The sequence below is a fragment of the Brassica napus genome, chromosome C4, assembly GCF_020379485.1.
Source record: "Brassica napus cultivar Da-Ae chromosome C4, Da-Ae, whole genome shotgun sequence".
Taxonomy (NCBI): domain Eukaryota; kingdom Viridiplantae; phylum Streptophyta; class Magnoliopsida; order Brassicales; family Brassicaceae; genus Brassica; species Brassica napus.
The window spans coordinates 28,451,700-28,467,407 of NC_063447.1; the positions used below are offsets into that span (position 1 = coordinate 28,451,700).

At 37.1% G+C, this 15,708-nt stretch overlaps 3 protein-coding genes across 5 annotated transcripts; 1 reads left to right on the forward strand and 2 right to left on the reverse strand.

The window, feature by feature from the left end:
* The first annotated feature begins 4,772 nt into the window (after nucleotides 1-4,772).
* LOC106396753 (E3 ubiquitin-protein ligase BIG BROTHER) lies at nucleotides 4,773-7,137 on the forward strand. Of its 3 annotated transcripts, XM_013837229.3 has the most exons (9): nucleotides 4,789-5,093; nucleotides 5,177-5,241; nucleotides 5,630-5,783; nucleotides 5,882-6,095; nucleotides 6,176-6,210; nucleotides 6,314-6,358; nucleotides 6,447-6,574; nucleotides 6,651-6,759; nucleotides 6,835-7,137. In XM_013837229.3, exons 3-9 carry the CDS (start codon nucleotides 5,643-5,645, stop codon nucleotides 6,883-6,885), a joined length of 723 nt encoding a protein of 240 aa, XP_013692683.1. In that variant the 5' UTR covers nucleotides 4,789-5,093; nucleotides 5,177-5,241; nucleotides 5,630-5,642; the 3' UTR covers nucleotides 6,886-7,137. The 3 variants fall into 3 exon arrangements, 2 of the variants coding, with proteins under 2 accessions (XP_013692683.1, XP_048609769.1); XR_007322128.1 differs by having other exon boundaries at nucleotides 4,773-5,241; nucleotides 6,667-6,759; XM_048753812.1 differs by lacking the exons at nucleotides 4,789-5,093; nucleotides 5,177-5,241 and having other exon boundaries at nucleotides 5,642-5,783; nucleotides 5,887-6,095.
* Nucleotides 7,138-7,426: 289 nt separating this feature from the next.
* Nucleotides 7,427-10,309, reverse strand: LOC106396750 (carotenoid 9,10(9',10')-cleavage dioxygenase 1). The gene is given in 14 exon segments (NM_001315860.1): nucleotides 7,427-7,456; nucleotides 7,542-7,653; nucleotides 7,745-7,987; nucleotides 8,082-8,183; nucleotides 8,256-8,373; nucleotides 8,478-8,616; nucleotides 8,726-8,910; nucleotides 8,983-9,093; nucleotides 9,274-9,336; nucleotides 9,421-9,520; nucleotides 9,601-9,712; nucleotides 9,831-9,845; nucleotides 9,952-10,022; nucleotides 10,106-10,309. Coding segments are annotated over 14 exon segments (1,605 nt in total).
* Nucleotides 10,310-10,584: 275 nt separating this feature from the next.
* LOC106396751 (50S ribosomal protein L1, chloroplastic) lies at nucleotides 10,585-12,575 on the reverse strand. Its single transcript, XM_013837228.3, has 7 exons — nucleotides 12,202-12,575; nucleotides 11,911-12,090; nucleotides 11,768-11,822; nucleotides 11,440-11,567; nucleotides 11,221-11,304; nucleotides 11,007-11,132; nucleotides 10,585-10,909 (listed from the first exon to the last, which is right to left on the reverse strand). Exons 1-7 carry the CDS (start codon nucleotides 12,508-12,510, stop codon nucleotides 10,784-10,786), a joined length of 1,008 nt encoding a protein of 335 aa, XP_013692682.1. The 5' UTR covers nucleotides 12,511-12,575; the 3' UTR covers nucleotides 10,585-10,783.
* Nucleotides 12,576-15,708: the final 3,133 nt, after the last annotated feature.

The window sequence follows — 15,708 nt, forward strand, 5'->3', positions numbered from 1 at the left end:
GACGACTGTCTCTGTCCTCATCGTCTTCTCCGTCAGAGACCGATCGAAACCCACCACGGACGACTACTCTCTCCGTCGCCAGCGTCTTCTCCGTCAGAAACCGATCGAAACCCACCACGGACGACTACTCTCTCCGTCGCCAGCGTCTTCTCCGTCAGAAACCGATCGAAACCCGCCACCGACGGCTACACTCTCTGTGTGGTGAATGCAGTGCTGGTGAAGACTCGTATCATTAAGGTAATCCCCATCCATCGTCCAATCAATATTAGATACATCTCTGCTTCGGCTTAATTAAGCTCGATTCGATCTTATCTGTATGATTTTAGAGGGTAGATCTATTAGGTTTTCTTGGAATATAGTGATCACGGTGGTGTTTTGGTGTTTGATCGAAATCGATTACATGTTTGGGTTTTGTCTGATTGTTTAGTTAAAAAGTCATGAGGATACACTGACATTAATCTTCACCATGCTTGTTCTGTTTTGATCTGTGAATGCGTGTGAACTAGGATGTTGTTGAAAGATTAATTACGGTTTCTGTTGATTGCTTAATAGCATTCGTTAAAACATCACTCCTCGAAATGTAGTATATGTTGTAATATAACTTGTAAGATTCATTACAGTCTGTGTTGATTGAAAGATTAATTATAGTTTGTGTTGATTACAGTTTGTGTTGTTAATTATGGCAGGGGCTTTTGTCATTCTATGGACTCGTGTTGCCTTAGAGGCTTTGACCTCTCGACTGAAGCTCATTCTCCTGTAACTTCAAGAAGCAACCACTACACAAGACTGTCGGTGAGGTTAGTACAGCTCCTCATTCGCTTACTTTTTACTAATTGCTTTGATCTGGCTAGTTGTTAAGTTAATTAAATGCTTGTTAGAGTTAGGACTGTGTGGTAGTAATTGCTTAGATGAATGCTGCTTTTAGTGGTCCATTAGGACTATGTGGTAGTAATAAATAAGCTAGATAGATGTCTACTCATCTCAACTCAACTAAACTCAAAGAGTAATGGCAATTAAAAGACATGTATCTAACTTGATCTTCTTCTTCTCTTTTCCTCTATTAAAACGTTGCTTTCTCTCTTTCTTTTTCATCTTTTAACACGGTCTTCTTCTTCTCTTTTATTCCTTGTGAAACACATTTCTTCTTCTTCTCTTTTATTCTCTGACATTTGAGGATATGGATTCTACGAATCAATATAGTCAGTCCAGCAATTTTGTTGACCTTTTGAACAGTCAACAAGATTCATTCCTTCCTGAACAGTCACCAACCTCCATTCCTTCCTGTCCCTATGCGAGTATCTCGCATGGTGGTGAGCTCCAATCATCACAGCTCCATGTGTTCAGTAATCAATGTACTGAACCTTCAAGCTTCTGTGAAGACTCACCTACATAGCGGAGGGAAAGAAAGAAGTGGACAGTCACAGATGATCTAGTGCTCATTAGCGCATGGTTAAACACTAACAAGGACCCTGTGGTTGGGAACGAGCAGAAAGCGGGTGCTTTCTGGCAACGGATTGCAGCGTACTTCGCAGCAAGTCCAAAGGTGGCAAGAGGTGAAATGCGAGCAGCCATCCAATGTAAGCAAAGGTGGCAGAAGATGAACGATCTTGTATCCAAGTTTTGTGGAGCCTATGCGGCTGCAACAAGACAGAGAACAAGTGGTCAGAACGAGGCTGATACTGTAAAACTGGCACACAAAATCTTCTACAACGATCAGAAGATTAAATTTAATCTTCACCATGCTTGGGAGGAGCTGAGGAATGACCAGAAATGGTGTGAAGTTGCTAGTAGCAGGCGCGATGTAAGTGGTAAGAAGAGAAAGTGTGATGATGGAGCACAATCAGAAAGCTCTCAAGCAACTTCCAACCTCGGTGATGAACCAACTAACCGACCTCCTGGCGTTAAGGCAGCCAAAAGAGCCTCTGGTAAGAGAAGCATCGCAGATAGCCTGTCTGCCTCTGAGTATCAAACCATGTGGTCTATTAAAGAGAGAGACTTGGCAGCGAAGGAGAGACTTTCGAAGATGGCTTTGTTTGACAGGCTCATTGGCAAGAAAGATCCTCTAACTAAATATGAAGAAGCGCTAAAGAATAAGCTAATTTCAGAGATGTTGGGTTAATTCTGTTTCTGGTCTGTTTCTGGTCTTTGGTCTAACTCTCTTCGGTTTTATGATATGTTTGTGGTATGTTTTTGGTCTATTTGTGGTCTGTTTCTGGTCTATCTGTGTTTGGTGTATGTGAAATATTGTGTTGATGTTCGAAATATCTTTCTTTGGACTTGTTCACTGATGCATTTACATGTATATGATTGCAGGAGATGCTTCACGTTTTCAGGAGATGGTGTCATTAAGCAAGAGAAGTCACGGCTTGTGTATGTGTACTCAAGTGAAGTGGCGATGTTTGTCTGTTAGTGTCACAACTTGTTTGTAGTTTACTATCACAAGCTCTGCTACAAGCTAGTTGTTTGTAGTTTAGTGTCACAAGCTGTCTGTAACAAATAATTCAAGCTAGTTGTTTGTATTATTAAACGCTTCAAGTTGCTTCTTATATAACAAATGCTTCTCCTTCTCTTATGTAACAAATAACAAACTCTTTTCTCCTTCTCTTATGTAACAAATAACAAACGCTTCAAGTTGCTTCAACTCATCAGAAACTCATATAATTCAAATGCTTCTCCTTCTTTATGCAACAAATAATTCAAGCTACTTGTTTCAACTCATCAGAAACTCTCTATGATCATCTCCTTACCAAAACTCTCATTCACTTACTCTCTCTCCTTCTCTCCTTACCAAAACACGTTTTAAATTTTGATCATCTCCTCAAAACACTTTCTAAATTCCCGTGAACACGTTTTAAACCACACATTTTAAACGCTTTCTAAACACGTATATGGCATCTTCTTCTCATAACACGTTTGACGGAGAGGGAGTAGATGATGAAAAATTTGATCAATATTTTGATCAATATTTTGATCAGCCTTTCGAAAATTTTTCCATTGATCCAGAAGAAGAAAGAAAAAGAAGGAAAAAACGAGTTCATATCAAGCGGAATCGTGAAGAAGGCGATGTACGTTTATGGAATGATTATTTCAGTGAAACTCCAACATATCCTGAAAATCTATTCCGACGCCGATTTAGAATGAACAAACCATTGTTCATGCATATTGTTGATCGACTCTCCAACGAAGTTGAATTCTTTCGACAAAAGAAAGATGCTCTCAGACGGCTTAGTCTCTCTCCACTACAGAAGTGTACAACAGCCATTCGTGTCTTGGCCTATGGTACTGCAGCTGATGCTGTTGACGAATACCTCCGACTCGGTGCAACGACAGCTCGGTTATGTGTGGAACAATTTGTGGAAGGTAATATATTTATTCGGCGATGAGTACCTCAGAAGACCAACACCGGCTGATCTTCAACGTCTACTTTATATTGGTGAGCAACGTGGCTTTCCCGGGATGATAGGGAGCATCGATTGTATGCATTGGGAGTGGAAGAATTGTCTCACCGCTTGGAAAGGTCAATATTCTCGTGGTTCGAGAAAACCCACAATCGTTTTAGAGGCGGTTGCTTCGTATGATCTTTGGATATGGCATGCGTTTTTTGGACCTCGAGGTACCTTAAATGATATCAATGTTCTTGATCGCTCACTTGTTTTTGATGACATAATAAAAGGTCAAGCTCCGCAAGTCACTTACTCTGTCAATGGAAGAGAGTATCATTTGGCTTACTATCTTACCGACGAAATTTATCCAGAATGGGCAACTTTTATCCAATCTATTCTAGTACCACAGGGTCCGAAAGCGGCTTTATTTGCTCAGCACCAAGAAGCTGTCCGAAAAGATGTCGAGCGTGCTTTTGGAGTCTTGCAAGCTCGATTTGCCATTGTTAAAAATCCATCACTTTTTGGGATAAAGCCAAAATTGGAAAGATTATGCGAGCATGTATCATACTCCATAATATGATAGTAGAAGACGAACGAGATGGATACACTCATTTTGATGTTTCGGAGTTCCAACAAAGAGAAGACACCAGAACTTCACATGTCGATCTCACGTATTCTACTGATATCCCTTCAAATATCGCCAATATGATGGGTGTTCGAACTAGAATTCGTGATAGACAAATGCATCAACAACTCAAACCTGATTTGGTTGAACATATATGACGTAAATTTGGAAGTGATGGAGACAACTACTGAGCTCGGATGTTTTTCCAAATTATTCTCGATTATTGTACTAGTCTTTATTTTTATGTTTTTTTAAAAAAAAATCTATGTTTTAAATGTTATCTTTTAATATGTTTGAATTAATAAATAAATTTTATCTTTAAAAAAAAATTTAAATAACCCCTAATTAAGAAACTCTCATTAGACCGTTCCAAATAAAAGTTTTTTAACGATGGTTCTTAACCCCAGTTAAATAAATTTAAAGTATTAAATAATCAATAAGGATCACACTTAAAGATCAAGGGATAAACATGCTTTAAGTTTCTCCGTCCATCCTTTGCTTCTTTTAATGTCACCTTTTTGTTTTTAAGCCTTGCACACTCACTCTGTTTAAAAACAGGCCTACGCCCTAATAAATATCAGTAACAGCTATCTCTTTGTTTGTATACATGAGAGACAAACATACAGTTGTTGCATAGAAGAGTAAAAAAAGAAGAAGAGAATAGGAGGTTTCCTTTTGTGGGTAAACAGACAAGCAAGTTGTGGTTCTGATAATCTCAAGGTCGAAAGCTGTACTTTGGTTTAAAATATTGATGATAAAAGATTAAATAGTAAATACATCAGCAAAGAACAAATCCTAATATTCCTTTTTTTTATTTTTATTTTTATTTTGGTTCAGTTATTATAAAGACAAAGAGGAAAAAAAAGCAAATCTTTGTCTCTGGGTGTGAGGAGACAGGTGTAGGGTTGAGATGAAATCTGTGGAGGGGTGCGTCTCCCCACATAACTTTTTGCCGGCTTCTTCAACGGCTTTTTCGCTTCAACTCACCCGTCCTTCGACGTCGTTTTATCCCCACCCTCTCTATTCCGTCTCTCGTCTACAGTGCCCTCCGCTTACACCTGCTTTTTCGTTGTCCTATGAATTTGGTCGAAAAGCACTTGTCCTTCTTCTTATTTTCCCCCTAAATCTATCTCTCTTATACTGGTTGTAATTTGTTATTCTGTTGCAGATATTGGTCTGAAATTCTCCTTTGCCGTCTTCAATCGCCACTTGCCGCTCCAACCCTCGCCAAATGTACGCACATCCCATTACCCCCTCCTCGTGTTCTGTGTGCCCTTGCCTCTTTTTTTTTTAAGGCATAGTCTTTTTCTTTACACTACTCCTCGGCTTCTACTACTGCTACTTGTTCTGTTTCAACCCTTTAACATGAATAGGCAAAAGTTTTGTTTATTTTCCCCTGGTTGGTAGGGGGTCGGTCGTTCGTATCTATTTATTTCAAGCTGGATTTCAAATCTACTCTTGTTCGCCCTCATTTACTACCTCAACGACACTTAAGTCTGAACACTTCCCCCTCCCATCCCCATGCTTTTACCTTTTTTTCTTCTTGTCTGTCTGTTTTATTTTAACATTAGCGAGCGCTCCTCCCTCTAAACACATCTCACTCTCTCTCTCCTTCCAATAGCGCAATAGCTGAAATGAATGGAGATAGACCAGATTCTCATTACACGGAGACGGGATTCCCGTATGCCGCTAGTTACATGGACTTTTATGGTGGTGCGGCTCAGGATGATCCCCTAAACTATGCTCATGCCGGAACAATGCATCCTCCTCATCAGGTTCTTTTCTTTTCTGTTCCTATGCCTTGAGTATTGTTTTGTATCTTACAACGGTCTGCTGCTGCCTACATAAGTTTCCTTACTTTGCCTATTCTCAGGACAGCCTGTACTGGACCATGAACACAAATGCATACAAATTTGGATTTTCAGGATCAGATAATGCTGCTTTCTATGGTTCTTATGACCTGAACGATCATCTATCCAGGATGTCAATTGGGAGAACCAATTGGGAGTACCACCTTCCCTTGGTAAACGTTGATGAGTCAGTTCCACGCTCTGGGGACACCGATGATCACTCAGACGCTGAAGAATGTTAGTTATTTCTGCTGATTATCTTCTCTCTTTTTTGGATTTTTCTAAGCTAAGAAGAATATGTGTACACATGTTTACAGGCATTGCAATTGAACATGATCCCGAGAGTCCTCAGGTATGTGCACCTACCTGATCGAAAAGGTTTTTGAATCTGTGTCAACTACTTCAATCTCCTTTGCGATTTAAAACACTGATATGCTCGTTAATGCCTGCCACAGGTATCCTGGCAAGACGACATTGATCCCGATACAATGACCTATGAGGTTTGTTCCAGTCCTTGTGAGCTTTTCTTTGCTGATGGAGATTGTCAAGAGAGGCATCTAAATGGTTTTTTTGTCTTTTGTGGATCAGGAATTAATAGAGCTCGGGGAAGCGGTAGGATCAGAAAGCCGAGGGCTATCTCAGGAACTCATTGAAACGCTTCCCACTAGAAAATACAAGTTCGGGAGCTTCTTCTCCAGGAAAAGAGCAGGGGATAGGTAAAGAGCTAGCTACCTTATTAACAACAAATGTTCATCACACACAATTACTCAAAACCGTGCAAATGATGATCAGGTGTGTGATATGCCAGCTCAAGTACAAGATTGGGGAGAAGCAGATGAATCTTCCGTGCAAGCACGTGTATCATTCTGAATGCATATCTAAGTGGCTAAACATCAACAAGGTATATTATTCATTACATGTTCTTCGTTTTACATCCTCAGTTCAACTGAAACGTCTCTATGCCTATGGAATGCAGATTTGCCCGGTCTGTAACAGCGAGGTCTTTGGGGAGCCCAGCATCCATTGATTGTCTCCATTAAGTTAATTGTTTTAGTATAATGAAAACTCAGAAGAAGAAGCAAAATTAGTCTAAAAGAAGAAGATGTCCACACTATACTAATTCTGTACATGTAATTTTTCATTCTAGTTTCATTTTCGTTTATGTGTGTATTGTAACACTCGTATTGTATACTAAATGCTAGCTACAACCATATAAGCTAAATCACGGGGATGGTCCCTATCCTTAAGGTTTCAAGGCTTCAAATGGTATTTTCCCCTCTTCGTTTCATTCTTCTCGCAGTAATAAAACAGGCCTACTGCAAGATTTGAGATGGGGGTACTACTGAAGCTGCTTGAACCTAGAGAACAAAGGAGAAAGCCACCAATCTCCCTCGATTCAAAAGGCCAAGCAAGGTAGAAGAACCCTAGTTGACTATTGAAATGTAAACAGAAACGAGGCATTCAACTGAATATACATGTAGTATATGTAATACGAATGTCTGAATCATCCAATCCCCGTTCTCCATAGTAGCATATAACATATAATATAATTATGCACACAACTTGTCTTATGTAAGAGTTTGTTCCTGGAGTTGTTCCTGCCAAGACAAGACCCCCTGGTGGTTAGAGTTGCATCCCTTGTAAAGAAGATATATATATATATATGGGTTTAGGTTTTAGTACCTCTGTAACAAAGAAGGCATGGAAGCCATATGGAACCCTATGCGGCAGCTCCACCACTGCCACTGGCTCAGCCGACATTGTTTTTGCGTCAATCACATTCACACATGATTTCCTACCAATTTTCAATCAACATATTATTGTACCAGAAAGACAAAATGAGCAATTGAGAAAATACGAAACAATAGGAGGAGAGCAATAACTACCCTGTGTTTTCATCATGAACAAAGAATATCAAGTAACCATCATCTTCTTCCCCTGCCTCACGAGGGACATATATAGCCTCTGAACCGTATCTGCCTTGACCCAGCTCATAGATTCCTTTGATATTGCCTCCTACTTCCAGTATTTTTTTCCCTGTCTCAGCTTCCGCATGCAGATCAAACTTGATAATTCCTGTAACCTTGGCGATACTGTCCAGGATTGTTCCATATACATATCGCTGTTTCCTAAACGCACCACAGAAACAAGAAAACATTGCATTTCCTTGCTAGGGACAAAATGCATAATATCAAACACACAAGGACAAGGGTGAACTCATACTTTCCAGTGTAGCACTCGTTGATTCTGGGGAAATCAACTGCAGATGCCGATAGTTTTTTCTGAGAAGCTGAGCCCGTTTTCATGTTAAATCTCATTTCGTACCTGCAAAGGAAATAGTTGAGACAGAGCATATATATGGTTTACAAGAGAGTAAAAAAGGTCAGTGATTCTTACAGTTCGTTGCTAAAATTCTCAAGTTTTTCTTTCACATTCCCGCTGACCATGTCAAGATCTGGATTCTCAAGGCGACAAGTGATGAGGACGACTTCATCCTCTTCTTCCCAAGCATTGGCTGGAAAAAATAAAAAGGAGCCATTTACAGAGGTTTGATTGGAATATATCGAATATGAAATTTTGACAACGTGATCCCTTGAAGGGACATAGCAAAGCACACACCGTTATGGAATATAAAGCAGTTGGGAAGCTCAAACCATCTAATCATGAGTTCATCCTTGGCATAGCGTGGAAGAACACCAAAACGAGCCTTTTTTGTTGGATCAAATGAGTATACCATTTTCTTCTCTTTCACCATTTCCTAGAGAATCAGTTACATAGACACACGAATCTAGACCATTTCAACAAAAGTATATGGGAAGCAAAAATCTCTTGTGTGGCCCTATATATAAACTTGATAAATAACGTACCTTTGGCCTGAAGTGCATAGGAAGATCCATGAAGATTGCGTAAGTCTCAGTAATAGCAAAATCGTGCATCATGATTGGCTCTGGTATAGTAATTGGGACAGGGTCATGCATAATGCCATCTTCGGAGATCACTCTGTATGTGAGATAAGGAGGCGTATGCGAATAGCCAAATGTAAACATTTCACCTGTAAGAGAGGGTCCATGATGAGTCAACAGAATGAGTAGCTTGCGGGCTCAGGAGATAAGGGAAGACTTACCCGTAGTTGGGTCAACTTTTGGGTGTGCAGTGAAGGAGTGGGTCAATCTCTTGTCATAATCCATCATGCCAAGAGTTTGCAGGTCCCCATCTTCCAAGACTTTGACGACATCTACAAACCAAAAGCATTGAAGTTATAAGATAACAAACACAAATCTTCCAACCTTTTTTAATGTTAAAATGTGACGCAGTATACCAGAAGAAGAGTTGGTCTCTAAATAGATTATGTTCACAGATCTGAGCTAACTTTGAATTCCAAAAGAAAAAAAACGAGAAGGTAGTAGAGACTAACATGGCTTATCTGCCTCCGATAGAGCTAGAAGTTTTCCATGGTGATAGACGAGCGCTGTATTAGCTGGTGCATGGAGAAAGAGAGCGAGATTTAAAAAAAAAAGAATAGTAGGCTAGGAGAGAAAGTAAAAGGGAAGAAGCAACCAACCGGTTCCATGTCCATAAGAGACGTCCAATACTTTCAGTTTGGTTCTAAGCTGTTGGAGATAGACCATAAGCAATCCCAAAAACCCCTTAAGGTCCCCAATCTGTAAGAAGACAAATGATTGATATGATATGATAGCTCCCACAAATATGATGTGATATGTATACACACAAGATCCATCACCTTCATGAATTTGGCAGCTCCGAAAAACTCTTCCTGCTTGAGGCGTGATGTCTTAACATATCGAGAAACATAAGTTGATTTCCCATCTTTGATGCGTACACCATGTATCATCCTGAAGTATTAAGATTCGTTTGAGATTAATGAAAAATGAAAGAGAAAGGAATTAAGCAGGGTCCTAGGGTTTAGGGTTTGCTGAGACGATAGAAACAAGAAACAGTTGGCGGGCGTACCCATCTCCATCAAACCTGAAAACAAAGGGAAGCAATAATAATAAGAAGAGAGAGAGAGAGAGAGAGAGAGAGCCACCACCAGCAATAATAGTGCAAAAATGAAATGAAGATAAAGACATGCCAGTGATATCCAGCGACGGGATCAAACTTGGGATTTGGACCAACCCTCACAAATTCACCATTCAAGCATTCCTGGAACAATTAAGAAACGACGATTGGAACCCCTTCCTCCGAAAAGGATAAGGATGGAGAGTGTAAAGAGCTCTCTCACTTACTGGAAGATATCCATGGACGACGGGGAGATCCTTTACCGGAGGAGTTTCATCCCGGACGGGAGCGAAGTTGCCGGACAGGTAGTGGAGAGGCAGAGAAGCATCGTGCATGAGCTTCACAACAACTCTCTCCACAAGATCGAGAAGCTTTGAGGATAATCCCTTTGAGGGTTTAGGGTTGACGGAAACTATGCAGTTCTCCGCCATGAATGATCGATTGATTGCAATGAAGGAAGGATTACGAACCTACTTGATGATGATAAAGAGCTTTGTATCCTTGGCAGAAACGCTGCCACGTCGCAACCTAACGGCCTCATGAAATTACCTCGTATTATCTTCTTTTTTTTTTTCCCAGGAAAAGTACTTCTTATCATTCAAAAGAAACATACATGATTCAATTACCTCATCATATTATCTATCTTCCAATTTCAAGGATATTTGTTTTTTGCAGGCAAGGCATCAAGGCAATAGAGGCCTCGCAATTTTAACAGTGATAATCAATAATAATAAAGCAAATGGTCTATCAGGTGGTACAACAACCGGTGAGGTATACAAGAAATAACTAACACATCTTTGGTGTTCGCCTACACACACTCACAAACAAAAAAACACACACCTTCCTTCCTTCAAACCTATCATCTCTCAACAGCACCTCCTCATTCACAAATGTGGGTTGGTTATTTATGGCTTGAAGTCTATCATCTCCCTTATGTTCAACTTGATGGATGGCCCCATTGACGAACATATGTGTGCGCTTTTCCAGTACACTCCTTTTGCTCCCTTTGGCTTGTTTGTCTCCACCGATTTCTGCATTATCCATCATTTACGTTCCACTCTTTTATTCAGCACAAGAGAAAAAAAAAACGTTGTACTTAGTAGTAGTAGTAGTATTAAAATGGCCTACCACTGCTGCAAGGAAGTTTACGAGCAGGTCTTCCTCCGTGAAATTGACTTTCCCAAAGGGAATGTGAACAATCCCAGTTTTGTCTGCTCTGAATTCTACTTTTCCCTTCTTGAACTCTTCTATAGCCTGAGAGAGAGAGAGATTTATGCATCATCATTATACTATGAATCAGGAGCAGATGATGTTGCCTGAGTAAGTAGTAGTAGGCTCTTACCTGGGGAATGTTAGCTGTGACGGTACCAGCCTTGGGATTTGGCATGAGTCCTCGAGGACCAAGAATCTTTCCCAGGCCAGCAACCTAACCGCCCAAGTTAGAGAAGGTTTAGTAATAAGCCTTAGATGACGAGCAACATTTCTTTGCCAAGAATGAATGAATGTCGTAACAGCTAAGCTATACAAGTTTATTTTATTAACAAATGAGTGGGAAACACACCTTGACCATCATATCCGGGGATGCAATTAGCTTATCGAACTCCATGAACCCTCCTTTTATCTGTTCGATCAAATCATCACTGCCCACAATATCTGCCCCTGCATTTTTTGCTTCATCGACCTTTTCACCTGGATATTATTATTCAACATGGAAGAATAACTTAGAGAAAAGAGGAGAAACAGAAAGAAAGATCCCAGTACATTTTCTCTATTGAAATACACCCATCCAAACAAGATATAGAAGGTCAACCAACCACACAAAGTATTTTCTACGGAATCCCTTGGAATGAACTGTCCGACTAACTTAGCATTTGGGGGCAATTAGTTACCTTGTGCAAGAACAGCCACTTTAACAGTTTGCCCTGTTCCTTTAGGAAGGCTCACCTATCAAAGACAATAATGCCTTCAGATTTAAAAATCAAAGTTATACATATATATATATATATATGTAAAGCAAAATCAAAAACCATACGGTCGCTCGCAGCTGCTGATCATTGTACTTAGGATCGATGTTGAGACGGAAATGGGCTTCGACCGACTCCACAAACCTTGTGTTAGCGGTTTGCTTAAGCAAAGATATAGCAGTCTTGACGTCGTACTCCTTTTTGGTTTCCCTTAGCTTTTGGATCTCCAGAAACCTCTTAGACCTTGTCTGCCAAATGAGAGTAACAACCAAACAGCATGAAAGAATCATCATGCCAAAATTGCTCCATTCAAGGATACCGAATTCAACAAAAGAAAAAATCATGTTTAGAAAGCATACTCTATCTCTCTTGAGTAGCAAAGCTGCTTTTCCTTTCTTAGGCTTTGGCGGATCGAGGACGGCTGTGGCGGTGGACGTGCCTTCATTCTGCTCCGCGTCCTCCGTGTCGACATCAGCCTCTGCGGCTACGGCTGAGACAACTACCGGGAACGAACCTCTTCTCCCCGCAAGGAGAACAAGAGGGGGATAGAGTGCGACGCTCAACTTGTTGGGTCTTGGGTTGGCAGATGAGAAAAGAGACGGAATTGTAAGGTCCTTCGATGCGGCGTATGCTATCATGAGAGAGGAGTGAGTTGCGCAGACAGCCATTGTCGAACCTGTTTTGTTTTGCGTAGAGAAGGCGAAGTGAGAGCACTACCTCATCCACAAAGGGGATAATGATAGCAATCTATCTCTTTCTAAGCTATTATATTCTGCATGCTAGTGCACCACTGTTACAATACAGCTTATTTACAACTCGACACCTGTCATATTCTTGACCATCGATGCAGATTGCAATTTCTTCTTTTCTTGAAAAAAAAAAAAACAAGCAATTTCTTCTTTCTTTATTTTTAAATAACATTTTAGACACATTTTAATATAAACTAGGTGTTTTGTCCGCACATGCGGACATAATTTTTTCATAGATATTTATTAATAAATGTACTATTAAATTTAAAGATAATTTTTTTTAAGTCAAACATTAAATTTGTAATATTTTTATAAATCTTTCAATTTCTTAATTTCTTAATTTTTATTCATTTAAAAACATTATTTTGGACAACATTGTCAATATTTTATTATTTTAAAATATGTTATTATATTTAAATAATTTTTATTATATTAATTTAAAATAATTATCTAATTAAATAACAAGTATACAACAGCTAATATAAAGCAATGTTATTCAATCAAATTTTTGAAATTACCGAAACCCACAAAATCTCAAAATAAATCAAAAGCAAAACAATGTTCAACCTAACTGAACTTTACATATTGTATTAACTAAAGTAAATAAATGATTGAAATTGTATAATTATATTGTGAATTATCTTCCATAATAGTCCATCCGTTTCATAATAAGTGTCACTTAGATAAATTTCACGCATATTAAAAAAATAACAAAATATACTAATCTATTCTTATTTATTATACAGTTATTTAAATAAAAATGATTTAACTAAACATCTATTGGTTATTTAAAAGGATAAGAAAGAGATTTAATGTAAGAATTTATATTGGAAATGTAGAATGACACTTTTTTGAAACAAAATAAAAAAATTAAAATGACATTCTTTTTAAACAAAGATAACTGAATAAACACTAAAATAGACCAATCATGTTAACAAATAAAACATTAATATATAATGTACATAAAATTTTCAATCTATTGTTATACTCATTTCTAAATGCTATAATAGAGGGAAAATATGTTAAAATCAACCTATATTTTTCATTTATAATAGAGACTGTATTTTCTTATAAATATAGAGATTAAATAGTATTTCCTTATTATAAAATTATAATTTTTTATTTTCAAAATGTTCTTTTAACTTTCAAACTTTAATAATTATAACTAAAACAAATAATTTTGGAAAATACAGTTTTATTAGAATCACATTTTTCTGTACATAATAGTCTTTGATAGAAATTGTAATTTAAATAAAGTTATAATTCTATAAAATTCTTGAAAAATATAAAACTAAATAGAGTTAATTAAAAATTAATATTTTGAAAATATTCACTTTTGGAGCCAGATGTTTTGAAAATATTTTAAAATAATTATATTCCCAATAAAAAAATATTTATAAAAATCAGAAATAACAAACAAATTTAAATCAACTTTATTGTTATTTCTTATATACCTTCTTTTATTATTTTAATATTAAAATAAATTTAATAATTCAGAAAAGTATTCCATGACATATTACGTTTACAAAAAATATAAATCAATTTTTGTTATTTTTATTTACATATTTTTAATATTTTAGTATAATGATAAATCTAATTATTATATGTATATATATATACTACTAATTATAAAACTTAGTGAATAAGAAAGAAAGACGTAGATAAACACAAAATAAATATCCGAAATTATCTTTTCTTGTTTTTCAGAAACTTTTTTCATTTATTTTTTTGAGATAACTTTTATAATATTAATTTTTAATCAGATAAATAATGGATTGTATTTTAGTTATAGTTTAATTAAAATTATTTACTAAAAATAATAACTCAGCCCTAAAATCATGAAGAAAGTGACAAATAATCAAATTCACTTCTCAAATAATAGTATAGATCCGCACCTATATTCATTTTCTTCCTCCAAATTTAGGTATTGATTTTTTTAGTTTTTCGAATGGTCTTTGTTTTTTTTGACAAAGTTTTTGTTTTTGAAAAGGCATTTTATTAGCCGATCAGGATTCCTAAAAACTTGATTTCTTAAAAGTAAGAGAAACAAAACACTACAAGAAAACAAGCGATTTCCGACGGCAATATTCGTCGGTATTTTCGTCGGTTTAGGGAAATTCCGATGAAATTCTGACGAAACTAATCGTCGGAATGGATTCGTCGGAAAAAAAGTTCGTCGGAGATTCGTCGCAAATTCCGACGAAATTTCAAGCGACACCGACACCTGATATTCCGACGCAAATCCGACAACACATTTCGTCGGGAAAATGTTCACGGAAATTTATCGGAAATATGTCCGACCACATTTGTCATCGGAAAAGTATTTCCAACGACACACATCTCTCGGAAATTTCCGACGAAACTAAGTCGTCGGAAATATCCGACAAATTTTCGACGATATATCTTATGTCGGTCTTTTTATTTATTATTTTTTTAATAAATTGTATTTTATAAAGTTTTATTTTACTTTAAAATAAAAATCTAAAAAACGAATTTATTTAAAATTTTATAGAAAAAAGGTTTGCATAATTTAAAACAACATTTAAAAGTTTTTACATAATTTAAAACAAGATTTAAAAGTTTTAAAAATTGAAAAAGAAACTAAGAAAATTCAGCAGGAAACAAACGCTTCATCTTCTCCAATATCTCTTCGTTTGTCTTCTTCTGACCCTCTAATTCAGCAAGAATTTTGGCGTTCTGCGTCTCCAGCGCCACAATCCGATCATCTTTGTTCTGCAGCTGCTGTATAATCATAGGATCAGGAGGAGAAAACAGAGCTTGTGAAGAAAAGCGCTATCATTTTGGTTTAATAGCGTTTCCTTGGACGCTCTGACATCACCCGTTATAAAAAGTCCAACCCTTTTAATAGCGATTTTCCTCTGTGCTATTACTAAGTGTATAACAATAGCGCTTTTGTGTTCGCAATTGTTAGTATTTATAATAACGTTTAATAAATGTTATTAGAACCAAATAATTTGATTTTTCCTAGTAGCAAAGATAGCAAATGTTTCGTGTTATTAATTAGTTTTATAATTATCCCAAAATTAATTAATAATAATTATTGAATTGATTTTTAAATAATTAATTCGAAAATATGAAATAAAAACAATATAAATT

What these genes read in the sequence shown, in the direction of transcription:
- LOC106396753 (XM_013837229.3), top strand. Translation starts at nt 5,643, where the DNA reads ATGAATGGAGATAGACCAGATTCTCATTACACGGAGACGGGATTCCCG. An exon ending in CAATGCATCCTCCTCATCAG is followed by an intron (nt 5,784 to 5,881) that starts GTTCTTTTCTTT and finishes GCCTATTCTCAG; the next exon opens with GACAGCCTGTACTGGACCAT. An exon ending in ATGATCCCGAGAGTCCTCAG is followed by an intron (nt 6,211 to 6,313) that starts GTATGTGCACCT and finishes TGCCTGCCACAG; the next exon opens with GTATCCTGGCAAGACGACAT.
- LOC106396751 (XM_013837228.3), bottom strand. Translation starts at nt 12,510, where the DNA reads ATGGCTGTCTGCGCAACTCACTCCTCTCTCATGATAGCATACGCCGCA. An exon ending in ATCAGCAGCTGCGAGCGACC is followed by an intron (nt 11,823 to 11,910) that starts GTATGGTTTTTG and finishes TGTCTTTGATAG; the next exon opens with GTGAGCCTTCCTAAAGGAAC. An exon ending in AGTGGCTGTTCTTGCACAAG is followed by an intron (nt 11,568 to 11,767) that starts GTAACTAATTGC and finishes AATAATATCCAG; the next exon opens with GTGAAAAGGTCGATGAAGCA.